General features: G+C 29.7%; 1 protein-coding gene across 10 annotated transcripts in view; it reads left to right on the forward strand.

Moving 5' to 3' along the window:
* The window catches only part of polybromo (protein), a 315,452-nt gene that overhangs the window by 138,267 nt on the left and 154,665 nt on the right, over positions 1 to 22,520 (forward strand). For all 10 annotated transcript variants that reach the window (XM_075362328.1, XM_075362291.1, XM_075362318.1 and 7 more), the window contains exons 14-16: positions 7,819 to 7,979; positions 9,660 to 9,867; positions 18,374 to 18,541. In XM_075362328.1, the coding sequence (XP_075218443.1) occupies positions 7,819 to 7,979; positions 9,660 to 9,867; positions 18,374 to 18,541 (537 nt within the window). The remainder of the gene's footprint in view (positions 1 to 7,818; positions 7,980 to 9,659; positions 9,868 to 18,373; positions 18,542 to 22,520) is intronic.

A 22,520-nucleotide genomic window follows, 5' to 3' on the forward strand; every position in this document is an offset into this window, starting at 1 on the left:
ATTGCCAATAGTCCAACATTGCCTGAAAACTAAATTGTTACAATATGTTCTTGAGATAGATGTAACATTTCTGATCGTGTGGAAGAACTTCAATTAATGTTGTAGTAAGTATCTCTGTTGTTCACAATCCAAAATTTCTGTGTGTTTTATCAAATTATAAATTCTCTTGGGATGATCAAAACGATTCCAAAGTGGTTTTACTTTGAATTGTTTTAATAACATTCTAAGCTTGTCGTCATTGTTAAATGCTTACCTACCATGTCTGAAATACAACTTTGTTTTTTAGAGCTCCCTGTAAAAGTCAGAACATGCTTTCACGATATAAAAGTAGGTTATCAGATCAAACTTTGTGATTTGTAAATGTGAATCATTATGTGGACTGATATTTAGAAAATGAAGCAAGTTAATTTATCCATGTGTTTAGATTTATGGCAATTTTTGTAAAAAGTATAGTCACGTAATCTTAAATAGTAGCAATTTTCATGTCAATTAAACCAGACAACAGAACTGTTTGTATTCCACACAATATTTTGCCAAACAGGAAAGAGCCTTATTAAGAACCTTATTATGCTTTCATTGTCTTTTTTTAATAAATTACCAAACCATTTGAAAACATCTTGTGAAAGATTAAAAATATAATTAAAAGATTTCCTTTTTCAGCAAAGGAAATAAATAAATAAATATCGCATTGAATTTTTAAATAATATTAATTTAAAAAACCCAAATTTTCAGCATCCTGTTCAACTTGCGCATAAATATCTGCAAATAATTTTCATTAACGCCTTCAGAATTTTAAATTATTTTGTAATTTTTTTATTTTTGTATTTATTTACCATCATATTATTTCATGTGTTTGTATTTTAGATAATTAATTTGGAGTTAATAGTTTATATTTTTTTATTTTATTATAAATTATGTATTTTGTAATTCATTTCTGATTAAGGTATTGCCACAGTTTCCCTTAATCCATTCTGGTAAATGCTGGAACAGTTTCTTTTTATATGCATGGAGTAGCATGTTTACCCATTCTTTATGTGATTCGTATAATATGTTACGTGTTGGTCGAAATAAAAAATTCATTTATTTATTTATTAAATGGTTAAACTAGTTAAAATTTGTTTATTTGAAAAAGTTTAAAAAATAGCTGATAAACTCAATTCATCGATAATAAATATAGAACTTCATTGTTGAATGTGTAGGGAGTTGGCATTTAATAGCCTTTTAGAATTTTAAATTTATTAAAATCCGTTTTATGAAACTTTTCTGTCAAACGGACTTTAAAACTTAAATTGCTTTTATTAGAGAGGGTCATCTGTTTGATTGCCCGAGTTTTGTGTTATATTAGGTTTTAAGCTTTACCTTTAGGTTTTCAATTAGGATTATCTAAAATTATGACAGTTGTTTATATCTTTTTACTTTTATTCTACCAGTTATTAAAAATCCTCATTAAAAGGTTTTTTAATCATTTTATTCTTTAGTTAATATTTTTGATTATTTCTTCTTTCTTATTGTTTCTTTATTTATTTACTTTTTTGTGCATTATTTTTTCATTTTATACTTTTGTCAATGATTGTTTAACAGTTGAAATGGACATGCAGTTTTAGATTTTAAATTATTTATTTTTATTTTTTTTTGTAAACCTTTTGAACATTTTCTTGTTTTTCAGTAGTGTTTATTTTTATAATTTTTTTCACTAATTCTACTGATAGTTCATACCGAAAACTGCAGACATTTAACTTATCTGAAAATTTTTTTTTAATCTGAAATTACTGCAAAAATGAAAGCTCAGATGTAATCCTAAACATTCTAAATTTTATTGTAAACTAGCAGTAATTAGGAAACACTAAAATATTTGTTATAAATTTTAGAATTAAATAAAATGCAAAGAATATTTCTGTTGTTAATTATTTTTTAAATACAGTAGATTCCGGATAATTGGACCACTTCAGGTGTGGGGCTAAATGGCCCTACTAAACGGCTGGCTCTATTAAGTGATATTAACAAAAAATTAGGAGCTGTGCACAAATTGGAATTAGCTTTACTATTCTGAATTTTGTTTCTAATATTAGGATTTCAAGAACAATATTGTAAACTACAACATAATAAAAATTTAAATATTCTACCATATAGAACGTGTTTAATAAAATACAATACATTATTTACTGTCCTTTTACATTACATAGCTAAATAAAAATCAGACCTAATACATTTTAAAAGAACTACTGTTCTGGTGCAGTGCATTACTGAATAGTTTTTGTAATCTTACATAATTAAAAAAAAAACAAAATAAATAAAACAAAATGATTGGTAAACAAAATAGAGGTACAAAATACAGTAATGATTGCTATTTATGATCAGTAAAATAAAAAAATACTTTAGTGCCTCTTACTTGTTGAAACATTTTGAAAAGATTCTTTTATTTTGCTTTGTCGTCTACCTTTTAATACTTGGTGTTCCACAAATTTTGCACAGACTTGTAGTTCTAGTGGGCTTTCTTCACTGCCTTCTTGTATAAGATACTGCTGAAGTCTGTAAATGAATTCATTGCATCTTTTGTAGATATGCCTTTGACATCGGGTTCGCCTTCATCTTCTTCAGTCGTTGAGTACCAGTAATGTTTTTATTTATTTCTTCATCACCGGTCTCATTCTCATCATAGCATTGTACTTTTTCTTCCATATTTGAAAACTTCAAAATTTTGAACCTGGTGCTGCAGTAAAACATAATCATTGTCATCAGCATCGATTGTTTCAGTAGCATCTTGACATTGACTTTTAAACTTCTTTTGACAAAGTTTCTCATAGTGCTACTTTTCACTTAATCCCAATTATCAGCTATGAACTGAATTTCCTGCAACAGATTTACACGTGCACTAACATCTGTAGCTGAGGAAGTCAACATATTTCCTTCAATTTCTTGTAAAATATAACTTATTAGTTTGCTTTGGTAAATAAATTAACAATTTTTTTTTCTATGTTAAGTGGTTGAATTAAACTCATATTCAGTGGCAAAAACTCAATTTGAATGTTTCACAAATACATTAGGATAGGCAGCACAGTTATCAATAAACAGGTAAATCATTCTTGATTTTTTCTGTAACTCGTTGTCCCAAGCACTTAGCCAATCACGAAAAATTAGACTTGTCATCCAGGCTTTTTTTTTAAAATAGTGGTGCACAGATAAACTCTCCATTCTAGCATACTTAAAACATCGTGGTTTACCTGCTTTACCAATAAGAAGTTTTAATTTGTCATTGCCAGACATATCTGTGCAACAAAGCACAGTAATTCGATCTATTGGTTTTTTTGAGCTAGATAACTCAATGTGCTTGTAACTGTGAGACCCATCTGATGTAGTGCGATTAAACATAGATGTGTGTTTGCATTATAGATGTCATTGGGTGAATATTTCTTCATTATTTCAGATTCTTCATTATTTTCTTTAGAACTCTTTCATGATTTGGCTCTGTCTGTATTGGCACTTGCCTTTTTCACCATGAGCTTTTTTAAATTTTATTTCACGTCTCCATTTCCAACACGACAACCAACCATCTGTTGCAAAAAAGCATTGTGCTTTTTTGTACAGTGTCCCAATTTTTTTTTGCAAGCTCTTCTGCTTTTTGTTTTAGCATAGGACCACTGACAGTTACTTCTAGACTAGTAACAGTAGAAAACCTTTCATATAAAGCTTTCTCAACGAATGGGTCCTTTCCTTCATGTTTTCTTTTTTGAGAATTTTCTTCTCCTTCATGTTTGTTGGACCATTCCCTGTGAAGAGTTTCTTTGTGCTGTAAACTCCGAGCTATTGTCGTTTTTGATGCTCCCAGTAGTTCTGCAAGTTTACGCCGACCAGTGTTTGGTGGATAACTTTTTATTTTGTCTAGCAAAGCAGTTCTTTCTGCCAATGTTATGTTTTTTACGTGGCATGGCGATGAATTGGATAAATTATGAACATTGACGTTTAACTAAATTAACACTTCAACGTAAAAAGATAAAAGCGATTAAAAAAATTAAATGATTGATGAAAGTTAAGAGATAAGTAAAAGTGATTAAAAATAATTACGGAAAAATGATAACAACAGCACCATACATAATGAACAATGGACTTGCAATGAAGAAAATAAAAAATTTGCTTTGTCACAACTGCTTGTCATGTGTGTTGCCATGTACTATTTACTGTGGAGACCAGTGAAGGAAGTTAGTTACCTTCCTCAATATAATATTCAACAGCAGTCAGGCGATTTAAATCACTAATAAAATTGTGATATTTTAGAAGTAAAAGAAAGAAACGAACGTGCTAATGGGCCCCTAACATAAGTGATTTTCTTCTCGAACAATGCTTCCACCAGAGAAATGCTGGAAAACCAATTGTCCATCGTTAGATTTCTCTTAGATCCTTAAATTGGTTTGGGTAGATGGAGGATGACATCTTTTGATGTGTTGCTGAAATATGGCTCTAGTTCCTGTTTTCCACAATAAACCTCTAAATTTATTTTGTACATCTTCCTGCAATCAACTAGTGCAATTAACTTTATCCCATATTTGGCAGATTTGCTTGGGATACACTGCCGAAATGAACACTTTCCCCTAAAATGGAGCAATTGTTCATCTGTTGTGAGATGAACAATCTTCTATTGTGGCCTGGTGTAAAATAGTGAGGGAACTTCTTTATAAATTCATCAAAAATTTCCCAAATAGAAGCCAGCTTGCCTGATTTCTCTCATACGGTAGTTGTCAAAACGGAGACATCGGAGAAAACAAAATCTGTGTTCACCTATGGCGAGATAATAGGCTTCTATTCAACACCCTTTGGAATTATCCCACATTTTTGTTGTACTGGTTCTGCTACATTGGCACACCAATAAGAAAGATTATTCTTAAGCGGGCTCTAATCTCAGTTTCATCAGTTGGAAGAGCATCTCTTTCCCTAGATTGATTTTTCTGTATTTTATGAATATTGAGATTTGTACTAATAATGATAATTTTTGACTCTGTTGTTATCAACAAAAAGTTGTAATGTATCCATTTCTGTTTTAGCATTTTTAACTCTATCTTTAGGCTCTGGTATGTGGTTTACGGTATTGTATGAATGAACTATCACATTTTTCCAGGGTGGTTTTTTACTCCACTTAGATATTCTGTTAATTCCTACATCTGAATCACTGTCCTGGTCACTCTCTTGATTGTCACTTCCTTCCTGTTCTGTCTCTGAATTACAGTTTTCTGCTACTAAATTATTGTTGTCACAGTCACTAAGGTCACTATCACCATTGAGAGGTTCATCTTCTGAATTTCTCTCTTCCATCCACTGTTTCCAGACAGGGATCTGAACTCTTCTCCGCTATAATAGAAATTGCAAGAATCCCTACCCCTGCAATATAAACAAAAACAAAATAAATAAAAATGAGATAGACTGAGGTGACAAAACAAATGAATAAAATTTACTTTTGTATGGGCTACCTTTGAAATAGTAGTCTTCAAAATTAAATTTGCTACCTATAAAATAATATAAGTAAATCAGTAGTGATTTTCAGACATGATACAAAAAAAAGTAAACCCATCAAATGCAGAATGAAAAGTTACAGGAAAGGTCATGTGGATGAAAAATTAATTAGATCTTGCAAAATAACAATAAAAAACAATTAAAATGACGATGTAAGACTAGAAATGTTAAAATTATTCACAAATTGAAGAAAGAAACTAAAACAAAAACACATGAAAGGTCATGCGGAGGACGATTGTCATCCACTCAAAGCAGAGGGTCACTGATCATCAATGAGGCCAAACACCAACTGACAGATGTCTCCAGTCTGGACCCCCACCCTTCACTTGCAGACTTTTGGCGCCCTAACCTCATCACCACCAAAGCAGATGGACAGTAGTAAGTTATACAAGTATGGATGACAATTTCATCCACATGACCACTTGAGGGTTAACTGGAATACACTGTAGTTTAAAAATTAACTGTAAGGGTGAGGGATAAATGATAGTTTTTCAAGTAATATAGGGTTTACAAAAAAAATATGATTTTTTTTAAAACTATTTAATATCTCTTAACTTTGATTTTTAGTAATGAATTATAAACAAAATGAAAGAAAGAGTAACTTACAGTTTTGTCTGCAAGTGTTCTATATGAGAACCTTTTGTCACATGGCACACATCCAACTGATAGGAGAGCTTGTTCCGTACTTTAACCGGCATGTCTGGAGTAATGGAAATGACAGCTGCTTCAATCCTGTGCCTCAAATAGGGTAGATCAGTAGGTAACAGAGGCACATACACAAGATTCTGTATAAAACCCTAAAGTTACACTTTGCTTCAACGAAAAACTTGCCATTGTCATATGTACAGAAAACATTTAACTTTGTGGAGTCATTTTGTATTGTTAGAGTTCATAGGGATTTTCTGGTCCCAAGATATATTATGTAAGTTGACTTTTCTACTAAGATTGAAAGTTGATTCATCACTAAACACAGTATTGTCAATAAAGTCATCATCTTGAAGCTGCAACATTTTTATTGGAAGTCGACCTGGAACAACTGTAAATGGTATGGACATATTTGTAGGCATTTTCTTAGAACATTCCACACTGTAATTAACAGCACTGCTAGTTCACAGATGCCCTTCCTAACAGATTTTTTAGGACTGTGCAGGAAAGTCTCCCAACATGTTCAACATTTTTTCAGATGCCCTTGCTTGTCCTGTACTCTTACCTTTATACAAATATCCAGTCATTACAGACTAATTATGCCATTGATGAATGTTATTGTCACTTGGAGGATCACAATTAAACTTTCTATGGAATGCATATTGAACTATAACTATAGATTCACATTTCAGAATCTGAAAAACATAAAAGGCTTTCTGCTCAGGAATCACCAATTTTGCTAGTGGCACTGTCAAGCGAAAAGATAAGGAATCAATCTACAACCATGTGTGCAACTAAAATTGTTTTTTTTTCTCTTTGATTCCAGTCTTAAAACAACATTGTACACCTCATCCAAGAAATAACAGATTAAAACCATATTCTTTTTGTACCCTTGCTACTATTATTTGTGTTTCTGTTTTATTTTATTTTCCTTCGAGGTATCTCCTGTACAATTAACTGTACATAGTAGTAGTAGTAGTTTGGGTCACGTAAATCACGTTACATATTTTATTAGAATTGGAAAATAAGAAACAGGTATGTATACTATTTTAATAAATCATCAAATGAATGCAAAGCATTTGAAAATAAGAATCTCAAAAAACCAAATTGAAAAATAGTGTAAGAAACTTACACATAGAATGTACAATTTTGTTATGAAACGTTTTACTTACAACTAACAGACCTGATTGTGATTAATTTTTAATCGATAGTTATTTAGTTTAACAAATAGTCTTAGATATATGTGTAAATTGTTGATTAGTTATTTCCGTGATTTAGTAATTTATATATAATTTATTTAGGTGGTTGCTCTATTTTTATGTTGTTATTATTAGATAGTTACTTTGTTGTGTACTCGTAGTTAATCGGTTAATAAAATATAGTGTAGCTAATTAGTTGTTTTATTATTATATTTATGGACATCTAACAAATAAGTATAGCTTTAAGTTATCTTTGTCTTGTATTTGTTTTAATTATTTGGGCTGTTTACAGTAGCAGTAATTATATTAATCTAATAATTGTTATCATTGGTGTATCTATAAAATAAAATAAATCACTGTTTTTTTTTTAACCAGATATCTGATTAAATTTTTAAATTTTAATTTAATATATTGTTTATTTGCTTTAATAATATTTAATTTTATTTATTATTATTTTCTTTTTCTTTTTTAGTTAATGTTCAGCAATTGTCGTCAGTATAATGAAGAGTGTTCTATGATTCATGAAGATGCTGTTAGATTAGAGAAGGTGCTTATGGATAAAGTCAAAGAATTAGGACCTCTGCCTGATCCAGCAACAGCTGCAGCACTTTCAGCTAAGAAAGCAATTAAAGTGTAAGCTAAGTTTTTTATTCTTCATTACAATAAAAAATAATGATGTTATATACAGTTTAACATATTAACCAACAAATTAATTTTTAGATGAACTCAACTGCAGTAAAACGGTTTATTTTTTTCATTATTGTTAAAACAGTTTTGACTATGTTCAGGGTACATTTATTGATTTGAGTCACTGTGACTGAAGTTGTGTATAAAATAGAAATATGTGGTTGAGAACATGAATAGGCCAGTAATGTTACTACTATGCATAACAAAAATGTTTTGTTTTAGTCAATATACTCCTTTTTGTGAGATATTAATGCATGAGAATAAGTAAATTCTAGAAATTTTATAAAGGTAAATTGTTATGGGTATACATAATTAAAGTATTTTTTATGAACCAATGTAGATAATTCATTATGTCTTTAATTTTTTTATTATTGAAGTTGTAGTTGTACATTTATTTTGTGTTTTTCATATTAGTGAAGTTAATTTAAAAAAAATATTTTCAACTTTCAAGGTGAAAATTTTTATGAGGACTGTTAAAAAATATAAACTATTAATGAATTGACGACTGTATTTAGGCTTGTCCCCTTTAAAGTAGTTCCATTGTTTACAGTTCACTGTTCCTAATGTTTCTTTCTTTGTTAGAACGTTTCCTGGAGCGTATTTTTGGGGATGGTGTGCAACTGTTGAATTATAATTTCCTCAGTTTCATTTATGGTTTGAAAACTATGTTCTTTCAAGGTTATCTTCAATTTGGGAAACAAGAAAATGTTTGCTGAGTGTAGAGTGGATGAGCCACAATGTTTGTCTCATGCCAAATAATGTCGTAAGAAGGGAACATGAGTTGGTGTTTTGTTACGGGTTCAACATCCAACTTTGTTTTCTCACAGCTCAGGCAAGTCTCTTTCTGCATACAGCATTTCTCAAACATTGTAAAACTTCTACATATAGCTCCTTGTGTGCTTTTGTTGATCACATAGAGTGAATTCATAATAGAACAAGCCTTTGCTTTGAAAAAAAAAACCACATCGCTTTAATGTTTGACCTGTTCATCTGACCTTTTCTTGGTCAGAGCAATTCTTTTCCCATCCACTGTGTCTTGGTTTCTATATTGTAGCCAAAACCCAAGTCTCATCTCCTGTTATAATGTTTTTTTAAAAAGTTGGACTTTTCATATCGAGATTGGTGAAGTATGTAATTGCAGTTGAGGATTTTGTTGGAAAGATGATATACAGAATGATGTTGCAGTTGGAAAGTAAATTATTTCAGGAGGTGATTCTAAAGCTAAAAATAAAAAAAATAGTCGTAAATGTATGCTTTGCTCTTTAATTACAGCTGTTAGAAAATTTTACTCTGATTTTTTGTTCCATAAGTAATATAATGCGGCACAAAAATTTTGTTGATATTATTTTGGTAAAAAATTAATATATTTTTATGTTTGTCCAGAAAAATCATATCTTGGGTTTGGTGTAAAATAACTTTGTTAAATTGTAATTAACGATTTTGTAGAAAATTTATTAATGAGAAAATTAATGTAAATAAATTCAATAGAAAATAAATACTAGTTTAAGAAATTTGACAGATTAAAAAGTAAAACAGGCAAAATTTGTACGGTTATAAATAGTGATTAACATTATGAAATCATTATTATCTTCTGTATGATTGATTCATTAAATTTTTCTTTTTTAGGAACATGGCAGAGCGATCGCCGAGAGGTATGCTAAATAAAATAAAACGAGTAGGAACTCCTAACAATGTGGTAAATATGACACCAAATCCACCACTACCTAGTGCAATGTTACATAAAATGAGAACAATGTTTACTACATTACGTGATTATAAGGATCCTAAGGGAAGGCAGCTGTCACTTATATTCATGAAACTACCTTCAAAAACTGTACGTTTGTTATTTATAAATATATGTAGGAATTATACATTACACTCAACATTTATTGTAATTAATTTTTATTTTTGTTTCATTTTACATATGTATTATATCAAACACATAAGTATAACCAGTATTCCACTAATAGTACAGAATTCAATAATGCCTCATCTTACCTTATGCTTATTGTTGTTTTATCTTAATAATGCTTTCGAGGGTTCACGTATCAGTTAATAAAAAATTTTTTGTTTTTTATTTTTTCAAAATTACACATTATACTCAAAACATTCAAATTTTTTAACATAACAAATAGCCATAAAATGTAGTCATAAAATTAAAAAAAAGATTTTTTTCCATGTGGCCAGCCACACCGCATACAGTACTTTTTTAATTTTCATTTTTTTTTTATCATACAGGATCAAATTAACAATATATTTTAAAGTAGATTAAAATAAACTTTGTATTGAAATCTCTTCACATTGAGTAAGTATATTTTATTAACAAACTAAAATAGAGTTAATTTATATCTTAATAGGAAAGTTAATTGTTGTTACTACATGATGAATCATCCTCTAAGTTAACAATATCACATTATCTAGTAAACATTTATTTTCAATTAATGCATTTTAATATTTTAAACATGATTACAATACGGTTCCCACTTTGAAGCATCCATGGTTGTAAAATTATGTCGTAAATATTTCTCTATGGATTCTAACATATTATCAAAATTATGATTGCCAGCATGCCGTTTAACTTCTGACCTTATTTCTTCACTAGGGTTTAATTGCAGATGATACGGTGGCAATCTTAAGTACTAAATGTCCACCTGCTTCTAAAATTTTATCAATTTTGTATATAAGCATTTTCAGTTTTATTTTTTATTTTTAGTTAGGTCATACAACTTGGGTTTTAACATCAGGTATGAAAACAGAATATTTTAATTATTTAACCGCTGTTGCAGCTCAGCTTTTTTGAATTAGAATTTGGTGAGAGATTTTCTACTACGTTGTGATAAGGGGCATTGTCAAGAATGACTACTGAATTATGTGGTGGGTTTGCAATGTGATTTTCTTCAGTACATCTTTTGAAATTTGAAAAATTCATATCATCGTGGTAATCCTTGGATTTGCAGCCTTATTTAAAAAGAAGTAAAAAGTTTGAAATAAATCCAGCTTCACCAGCATTAACAATAGATAATCAGTTGATTTCCTTTCAAAATTGGTATATTATATCTGTCGTTACTCCTATCTGACCAGTCTTTACTTGTAATATCGTTAGTATGCACGTAACTTTAATCAACGTAAACTATATTCTGACCATCATGTCAGTACTCCATTATATGTCGTAAATAATTAATTCTACTTATTTGAATATCACATCTTTCAAACAAATAATACTAGTACTATTTGCAGTGTTTTAACATTTGAAGCCCAAATTCTTTACCAGAGTATGAAAAGATGACTTGCTTCCTTTGAAATTTATGTCTCCAACTACCTTTTTATAAACATTTGATGAAGTTAGTCTTACCTTTTCTGTAAAGTGCATCTCATTTATTGTTTGTTGAATTGCATCTTCATCAAATTTATCGATCGCTGATTTAGTTTTACTTTTTTCCTATTAATGTTTGTGGTTTAGAATTTTGAATTGCCAATTGTTTGGGATTCACTTAAAATCCTCCAAACAGAGGGTTCACTGATACCAGTTGCAGACACTGTCTTTTTTTTTTTTTAGCAATAGCTGATGCTACTTCTTCATTTAACTTAAAAAAAGATTATCTCTTTTGTTTGTCCACAAATTACTTTCTGTCCACCTAATCTGCTTTTAAACTGCGACATTTTTAAATTAAATCACTTGTGAACTAAGCTTACAGATTACAAAGCACAAGTTATGTGACTATCAAGTGTTTACAGGTGTTTCATTTATATTACAGCTGTTGTAGATAATTGAATAACCAAAAATAAAACAGGAAATTTCCCATATAAAAAGAGAAATTTTTAATATGTAAGTTTTTCTGTGTCGAAAGAGCTAATATCATCCTCTTTTGTACTTACTGTACCTTGTTGAGAGAATATTATATACAATTTATTGACAGTGTTTTAGCAAAATTTTATATTTCTTTTTCTTCAGTCTAAAATTTCCTTTAATTTGATTTTTGTTTGGTGTTTGTACTAGCAAAATTGTTCTGAAATACTGTATGTTTTTTTACTTTATAAGAACAACTTAATTTTAATATTTTATTATCATAATTCACTTGATGAGAAGTTGTCTAGCATACAAATCCTTACGTTAAAGTTGATAGCATTTTAATATAAATTAGTTAATTTAAATTTGGTTCTTATTTCATTCTTCCTAGGGGTGTTTGATAAGTGAAGAGAGATGCTCATAATAGTTGTTGAGGTGATTCTTAGTCCCCGCATCTCTGCTGTAAGTATGCACCTTTCAAACATTACTTTTTGAAAGGCAAAATTGCATTTAGAAACTAAAGATAAGCAAGATAAATATTGTGGTGATAACTCTGTTGATTAGAACAGTATATTACAAGAAAAATTGAACCTGAACAAGGAACAATGAAAACAGTGGGTTTGCAGCAAGGGAACTTGCTCCAAAGAAGGCAAAATCCATTCTTTTAGCAAGCAAGATGAAAGCCATTGTTTTAGTGGGATCCTGGTTGCATAATATTCAATGATATTCTGGAGAAGAGTAAAACAAAAAACAATAATCAGAAAATATTATGGATATTTTATGGGTTGACTTAAAAAACATTATATGAAATTTTTGTGAAGAAATAAAAAAAATAATCACATTTGATCAAAAGAAGGTTCTTTTTTCATTAGAGTCAATGGATCCTCCTCTGATTATGACAACAAAATTGTTTGAATTGTATTGCAGAAGTCTCCCTTATCTCCCTACTCTTCAGATTAGTTCATTCGGACTATGTTTCTAAATATGAAGACTTGGATATGTAATTGAAACTTGGAAGACAAATATGTTTCCAGATTGTTGGAAAGAGACTTACGCAAAATGAGAAATTTGTTGTCAAAACATCTGAAGATTTTGATAAATCCTACTATAAGGGTGTGAACAAAAAACTTAAACATTATTGGGTTAAGTGTATAGACGTGAAAGTTCATGTCAGAAATAAAAGATTTTTCCTAAAAATAGGGTCTTCTTCAGTTTTGTATGGACTTGTAACTTCTGTGATAATAGTCAAAAATAATAAAAGGTGGCTTTTTTGGATTTCATTGATTATTATGATAAGATATTTCATAAGATTAGGTAGATAAGTTTTGTTATATGATATTTCATAAGATTAGATAATTTTTTTAAGTTTCATTTATACTTTAATCCATAACCACAAATCAAATTGTACATAAGCAAATCAGATTAGTTTCTTTTATTCTTAGAAGATTTATTTAAAATATACCTAATGAATTCGGTTTAGTATGTAAATAACAAAATAGAAATAACTAAAACACACAAAATTAACTCGACTCATTAACTAACGAATAAACTGTTAAATTTAAAACGAGTTTAGTCATCATAAAAGTAAATTCTATCTGGTGATAAAGGCACTGCAGCCAATCAGTTCAACTATGCCAAACTGCTGGACCTGTCAACTGAACTGCATATGTTCACTTATTGGACTGTGTTTGACTCTGGTTGAACATGTATTAATCACACTGCTGATAGATAGGGGAATTTTTGGAAATTCTAATATAATTTTTGAAAAATTATTAGAAAATATATTACATTGTAAATATTTATTGAGACATAATTTTAAATCTGAACGAAATAAGTATAAATTAATACTATTCTATTTTTGAAAATATAGATTTACCAAAGTTCTAATCTTATGTGGAATAAGGTCTTTCTCTTGAACTAATTATCTACAAAGCATAAACTGTAGCCAAAATTACGAGCGGTCTTTGTTGATTTTTTAAACACACAATTCTATGTTGGTTGACTACTGCACTTTTTGAAATATAAAAATTTGGCATGAATAATAAAATAATAGTTAAATGTTTAAGTGAAATTTCTAGTCTTGTAAAAAACAGGAGTAAGACAGGGCGATAGACTTCACCAATGATTTTCAGTTGTTTTTTTAGAAAAAACTGTAAGTGGAGAAACAAATGTGAAAACCGAAACAATACTCTCTGTTGGTGTTAGAAGACACTGCACGATTATTGGCTATCTCGTCTTTGCACATGATTTGGTTATCTTGTCGGGTGATCCTAAAATAGCAGTTAGCAATATTACTAATAAACATATTACAAAAAATAAAAGAAAAAATCAGAGTACAATTATATTTTGAAAATTGCAATATATGAAAAATATCAAGAATGCCTGAACTATTTTAAAAACAAGGTTTAGAAAAATAAAAAGTAAAATGGTCTAAATAACTCAGAGAAACTACATTGTGGAAAAACATATCCCTAAGAAATTGGGAAAACCATTAGAATTGGTCTATCATCTTAACACAAAACATATATAATAAAACTTATATAAAAAACTATAAATGTAGAATTAAATAGTTTGATTATGGTGATTTTTCTACAAACATTTAAACTGCAGATTGTTTGACAGTGATCAATATAATATGCACCTTTTAAAAGAAATCTAAAAGGAAGAGATTTTCAAGAAAAGGTTTTTATCCTCTTGAGGATGAAACGCTTAATGCATATTAAACCCCACCTCCACAAAGTGTATACCAGAAATTTAAAGAAATATGAATAATGCGTTACAGGATATTTGGCCTTCATAGAACAGATTTTAAGGATGAAGATAATAGAATTCCCAAGAAAATCTTATTTTATTTATAAAGAAAACTTAAAAAGCATATCTTGTGATAAAGTTAAGATAGATAAATCAAAGCAGGAGTAGGAATCATGGACTTAGGAAATTGGGAATTAATCAAGAAAAAATTTTAAAAATCTCAGAAAGGAGGTTTTTTTTACAAAGAAGAATCTCCAACACAAAAAAGAAAAGTAACAAAATTCAGGTTAGAGAACAGTGATAAACTTAAAAAGGTACTGATAGGAAAGAAAGCAGATAAATGCTAAGAAAAGTCTTAAATATCCCCATAGTTGGCCAAAACTAAAAAAACAATTTAGACTGAAATGTGTATTAGCTAGAAATCTGAAGTTTATTAGAAAATGTCAAACTTTGTAGTGTCTAATCTACAAATTTTGGCATTCGATTCAACTTAAGTTTTGAAAAAGTAATCAGGTGAATAAAATGTTGTTAAAGAGAGTATTGCCAAACCATCTTTTTTTTCAATTTTGGGTTTTACAAGCTATTCTGATAAAACTGAAAATACATTATCCTCTTTTGAAAATTTTAAATAAGTTTCAAATATTTATACATTAGTATGCAATTTAATTGAGATAATAGAAACACTTTATAAATAAATGTTATTATTGAAATAATTTTACTTACATTTATTTTAATTAATTCTAGTATAACATGTGGCCTTCTGTAAGGTCTTTTACTTATTTTGCTATAGATTCCACTAAATTACAACATGTATTTTTTACCTCTCCATCAAGATACCACACTTTTATTATTATTTTTTAAATTAACTATACTTGTTGTTAAATTAACTTTGTCAAGGTCTGTTTTGAAAAGTACTACAGGCATCAGCAAACAATTACATGAAGAACCGTTTTCATTTTTGTAATCTTTATATACTTCAAAGAATTCAAAATTCCTTCCACTGGCAGTAACTTTCAGGTCCAGTAGATGTGAAATAACCCTAAAACATCTTTTTTTGGATAGTTTTTAATTGTCTGCTGCAGATGTTTGGCTCTCAGTGGTTTGTCTAACAACAATTCTGAACCCTTGGGATTAAAAAGCGATTAATCAGTGAACATTACTCTTTTCCATTCATCACTGGTTTATAATTCATAATTTCTGGTTTGAGCCAAATGGTTTTCTTCATGTTGGGTATGTGTGTTTTTATATTGTCATTTTTTCTTTTCACCGTATTTCTTTTTGTATAGTAAATCTATACTGTTGATGAATGGGTGCTGACAGCATTAGCTACTAACTCATTCTGAAGATTCTTATTTGTATGTTTTCATCACACTTGCCTGATCATTTTGGGTGAAAGTACTTCTAAATCATTGTGTTTTCTAATACATCTATAAAATATCAATTACAGCTTCCACAAAATTAGCCCTGAACTGTGATGAAGCAGTTGAGGATGAACAAAAACCAGTCAAATTAGTTTCTAATAGTCGAGGTCAATCTCCTGCAGTAGTCAAAGCAAAGCTGGTTTTGGATATCCGCTACCAGTAAAATGAAAATTAATGAAAAAAATGGACATGTCCTAATTAATTTGTATATTACTGTGTAATATACTTTATGTAATTATACGTAAAGTACTTTATGTACTAGTATGTATGCGTATTATACTTGTACATTACTTTACGTAATGTTCTGCGTCTAATGTCACTAAATGTGAACTGATAAAATTTACGGCAACATAGTTTTATTTATACTAGGTATTATTTTTTTTTTTTACATCATTTTCCAAAGTAATCTGTTTGGAGATAATTATAAAATATAGTTTTTATTTATGAAAAATGTTAGTACCATTCAAATGGTGATTTTATTTGTGATTAAAATAAGAAAAAAGTGACGTTTTAAAAAAAAATTTTCATACATTAATTAACCTTAGTAATTTTACATGTTTTATTTTAAACGTATGAGGTGTGTGAGAAAAGTAATGAGACTGACTTTTTACGTACCAAAGTTTTTATTTTTTTCAAAAAACAATATTATCCCCTTCAAACTAGTTCCCTTGGGCAGCTATACACCGGCAGAGTCGTTGTTCGCACTCCTGGTAGCAGCGCTGGAGGGCTTCAACTGGTAGGGCTTTTAACTGGTTGGTCACAGTCTTTTGAATGTTCTCTAGAGTTCCAAAATTACATCCTTTTAAGACATGTTTCAATTTTGGGAAAAGGAAACAGTCACAAGGACTCAAATCAGGTGAATAGGGGGTTTGAGGAACCATAGGAATGCGTTTTGAGGTAATAAATTGACCTTGATGGAAATAGCCATGTGACACGGGGCATTGTCATGATGAAGCATCCACTTGTCTGCAGTATCTGGACTCACACGAACCACTCTTTTCCTGAGCCTTTCAAGGACACCTTTGTAAAACATTTGGTTGACAGTTTGTCCTGGAGGAACAAATTCTTTATGCATGATACCCCTACTGTCAAAAAAGCAAATCAGCATGGTTTTGATCTTTGATTTGCTCATTCGACATTTTTTCGGTCGAGGAGATGACGGAGTGTGTCACTCTTCGCTTTGCTGCTTTGTTTCAGGATCGTACTCAAGTATCCAGGATTATCACCTGTGATCACACGATTGAAAAATTCTTGGTCATTCTCAATCCTCTCAAGAAGATCAACGCAAAAGTTTCTTCGATTATCCTTCTGTTCCATTGTGAGGTTTTTTAGCACCAGTTTCATACAAACCTTTCGCATGTACTAATCGTCTGTCAAACTTTGATATACAGTGAAAGTATTTAAATTTAACTGTTTACTCATCATCCTTATTGTTAAACGACGGTCTGATCTCACAAGAACCCTCAGACGCTCAACGTTTTCGTCAGATTTTGAAGTTGAACGTCTCCCCGAGCAAGGTTGATCTTCAATGTGTTCTCGGCCTTCCAAAAATGATTTGTGCCAGCGGAAAACTTGTGCTCTTGATAAAGAATGTTCCCCATAGGCCTGTTTCAACTTTTCAAAGGTCACACTTGCGAATTCCCCAAGTTTAACACAAAACTTGATTGCACAACGTTCTAAATTCTGATGCTCTATTTTTGTAACACACAACTTCACTGATGGTGCTGTCAAAAATATGTGTTGGCTGAATGGAGTTGAAACTCATACTGAGCATGTGGAAGGGATGAACAAACCGGTCTAGCACAGACCGGTAGACACAGCATTGTAAGATCGCTTGCAGTGTTACCAATCTCATTACTTTTCTCACATTCCTCATAATTATTTTTAATTGGTATAAAAATGTAATTAATTATTTTTAAATAAATCAACCTAGATTGTATTTGTAGTTCTGAAGAAGGTAATTCTTCAGAAATTACCTTCAGAAGAAGGTAATTCTGCTAATGCAGAATGAAAAAAGCATTAAAAATTTTAAACAAAACAGGACTGAAGTATAAGGAAAAATTTATATTCACTTTAGACAAGAATCAGGTAATGTTGATAAATTCTGATTCAGAAAGAAGTGAGACAGTTATATAGTCTGCCCCTGTGGATTTTCAACTTATATGTATTCTTAGTAATACAGTGAGTGAAGGTGAATTGACTATTCAAAAAGAAAGGATAGATAAAAATGTTAATATTTGCTGATGTAACAGAGAGGAGGTTTTATGCGGTTGATAACATTGCTTTATCTTTTTTATGGAAATGAATAAATTTGAGATGAAGTAAATTAAACTTTCTGTTGAATAATTGTTAATTTTTGTTTTTTTATTGTTGCTTTTTAGGACTATCCTGATTATTATGAAATAATAAAGAAACCTATTAATTTAGAACAAATATCTCAAAAGCTCAAAATGAATATATATGAGGGATTAGATGATCTCGTTTCAGATTTTGTACTAATGTTTGACAATGCTTGCAAGTATAATGAGCCAGATTCACAGATTTATAAGGTAATAAAATGTTTTTCTTTTTCTAAAATGTTTAATTATTATTAATATGGATGGATATTGTGATAAAAATCTTATTTACCGGTGTCTGAGTTGAGTATATGTATTCTACATTTGAAATTAAAGTACCTGATATGTGTATATGTTTGTTATTTTATGTATTTTTCCCTTCGAGGCAAAATACCCTCAGCTGTAATTAGCTTTCTTCAAGAAAATATATGAAGATTATCAATATATTTATTATTAAACTGTACGCTATTACTTTAATAATGTTATTAGATATGAATGTATTTCATTTACTTCTTTCCATTCTATTTTACTTACAGTTATGTTCTGATTTTTCCATAGAATATAAACCCTTTAAAACAGTTACTAAAAATGCTAATATATGGAGTGATAAAATAAATAAAATGGTGCTGGTGAAAACAAATAAAATGGATATTAGAGAAATAGACTTACATAACTTTACTTTCTAGGCTCAGCTAGCAAAGTTATCAAAGGATGTATTTAAGGGTTAGAGATAAACTGTAAAAGATTATTCTTTTTTGCCAAATCTTTATTACTGTTCCTCAAGAGAATCTTGTTTTACATTTAATTTCTCTCTCAAGATGTTCCCGATGGAGTTTCTTTAATCATATTAGCAGTAATGATATGTAGAATTTACACAATATGATTGTAAACACAACTATTGAAAATAAACGTAATTAAAGTTTTTATCAAGCTTTGTAACCGACATCACAAATGCAAATATCACAGTTGAAAAGTTAACAGGTGTGACTTTTATTTTTTTTTTTCTTCCAAATAGTTCACCTTGGAACACAGTAGATCATCTGTTTATTTGCGGTTGTTTTTTTCTGTTTTTCTACCTGCCTGTTACTTCTTCATTCTTTGTTATGCGTTTTTCATTAGTTGGAAAGAAGTTGGAAATTCCATTCTATAGTTCTAAACTGTCAATGCTCTTTTATTATCTAAAGAATTCAAAGTGATCCATTCTCCGAGATATTTGAAATTATCCACTTTTTCTACTTTTTTATTATTTATGCGAAGGAAATTTGGGCAGTTTTTATCATTAGTCAAAATTTTTGTTTTCTCAAAGGTGATTTCTAATCCCATTTTAGCAGATTGTTTTTCTTATTCTTCAATTTTTTGTTCAGTTTCTTTCTAATCTTTAGCCAATAATGCCATATCATCAGTGAAAGCTAAATGATTAGTCTTTAGTTGTTTAGTTCCCAGTCTTATTCCACTATTTTTGTCTAAATTTTTGTTCCATTCTGTAACTATCTTTTCAAGAGCATAGTTAAAAAGTAGTGGAGAAAGTCCATTTCCTTGCCTTTTGCTGGTTGCTCCCAGAAATTTTATTTTAGAGTATGTGTTAGTTAATGTTGCTTTGATTAAGTTTGTGGTTTTTTTTACCTAAACCTAATTCTGTTAATGTTGAAAAAAGTGATGTTCTATCAACCAAATCATATGTTTTTGAAATTCAATAAAAGTTATAACATAGGTTCTACTTTGACATTTACAATATTCCATAATATTTTTGAGATTAAAGATTTGCTCTGTGCAAGATCTATTTTTCCTTAATTCACCTTGATAGGACCTCACCCCAGTTGAGGTCCGGCATGACCAAGAAGAGCTTTATATAGAATTTTGTATGTAACTTCCAAAAGCTAAATTCCCCTGTAGTTATTTGCGTCTGTTTTGGATCCTTTTTTATGAAGTTGGTAGATCGAGTGCAGTCTTCCAATCTTAAGGAATTTTGTCGTTATTCCATATTTTGCTAAATATTTTGACTAGGGATTCTTTTGTATTTATGTTGGTCTTCTTCCACATTTTTGCTGTAATTGAATTTTCCCCAGAAGCTTTATTATTCTTAAGTTCTTTAATTAAGTTCTGAATTTCATCCAAATCTGGATGTGTGGAGTTTTCTGTATTATGGTTGTTAATTTTGAAATCAAAAGTTTCTTTTCATTTCTCACAGTTTAATAAATTTTGGGAATATTTAGTTAAGATTTTACAGTTATCTGTGTTGTTAAGTTTTTTTTTACCATCTGCATCTTCCAGTTGAAAATTTGGTGGATTATATTTGATTAATTTTTCTTTAAATAAATGCCGTAATTTTATTTATTTTTTTCATAGAATATTTTTTCAGGAGTAAACAATATGTAACAAAAAAAAATTAAAACCTAATGTGTTGTCCCTTAACAAAATTTCCCCATAGAGGAGAAATATTTTGACCTCATCAAATTGATCACACAGAGAGTCTACTGTTTATTCTTGTTCTATTAATTTAAATTATTATGAAGTTACTGTGATGGTAAAATCTGTAGGATTTAAATTTTTGATGTAATATAATTTTTTTTACTTATTTTTTTATGTGTATATTTTGGTGAATACTGTACTTAATTTAAAATAATTGAAACTTGTGTTATGAAATTTTGTCCACAAAAAAACAATTTTTAAAATGTTTTTATATATTTAAATAAAATTATTGTCGTAGTAATATTATAAAAAATCACTTCCAAAGTTAAACGTTTACATACTATGTGTTTTAACTTATTTTAATTCAGTTTAAGGAGGTAAAATCACTTCCCATTTGGATCTATGTAGGGAAAGCAGCATGAGAAATTCTGCAACTACTAGAAAGAAGTCATTAAAATATCGAAAGAAAATTTAAGTAGATAAGTGGAAAGTAAGGATTTCAGAAAGTGACTGAAGTGTTACATTTCAAGTGTACTTCAGTATGAATGTGATTTAAAAAAATAGATAAGAAGACGAGGCATTTCAAATGTGAGCATGGAAGTGTCTGGAGATGATTAAATGGACAGAAAGGAGAAAAATGAAATAATGAGAAGAGTAAATTGGAATAGAAGCTTAAACTGAAAAATTTGTAGTAGTAATAGCTAATTGGCTAGAACGTGTAATGAGAGGGATCAATAGAAGATATAAGAGGAAGGATCAGAAATTACTAAAAACACTGATAAACATAATTTTTTGTTTCCTAACATGTGATGCATGATTTTAATGTGTTTTTTGATGCTGAAAACGATTATGAACTCAGAATCTTTCTATCACCCACAATTTTTGAAAAAGTATTAAAATTTAATTACAGGTTTTTTCATTTTTCAACGTATAGTTTGCATTTTAAGCTCCCATGTTGTATTTTTTTATCTCATTTGTTATTGTTTAACTTTTTTACATAATTTGTAAGCTATAAATAAACAATACTAGACAAAGAATTAAATCATATCATAGTCTCTTGTTATGATATCATATCTAATACTGAAGAGTGAGCCTTCATGGACAAGATTAATCAAATTATTATTTGATTAATCTATTTTATTTGATTAATTATTATTTCTTGCTAAATTATTATTTGTGTAGGTCAAAACATGTAGCTGAAAATACAGCTGTGTTTGAATTAAGCACTGGATTTAGGAACATATTAATTTTGTTCAGTTATATTGCTGTCTTAAATTTGTTAACTGTACAGTGTTGTAATGCCTCAAAATTGTGTAAATGATGTGGATGCTGTTTGTTATGTATGTGATGAGTTTACCTTAAATCAAATAGAAAAAACATTACATATCTAATTAAAAAAACATTTAGTTTGTACTTTCAGTGTAAAATTGGTGATCAGGATAAGACGTGGGCTTATCCTGCGCTAATTGTTCTGTGTATTTAAGAGGATGGCTGAAAGGTACACGGAAAGCTTTACAGTTTGGTGTACCTGTCTTTTGGCATGAACCAAAGGATCATGTAACTGATTGTTACTTTTGTTTAACAAGTCTGTCTGGAATTTCTAAAAAATCTAAACATACTGTAAAATATCCTTCATTGCATCTGCAATCAGGCCTGTACCTCACAGTGAAATTATTCCAGTTCCTAAGCCACCTGTGAATGTATGTTTTGAAAGCAGCGATGAAGAATCAGGCAATACTGAAGAAGACAACAGTGATTTTGATTTTGATTTATCTTCCAATAA

Source organism: Lycorma delicatula, chromosome 1 (assembly GCF_047948215.1).
Source record: "Lycorma delicatula isolate Av1 chromosome 1, ASM4794821v1, whole genome shotgun sequence".
Classification (NCBI taxonomy): Eukaryota; Metazoa; Arthropoda; class Insecta; order Hemiptera; family Fulgoridae; genus Lycorma; species Lycorma delicatula.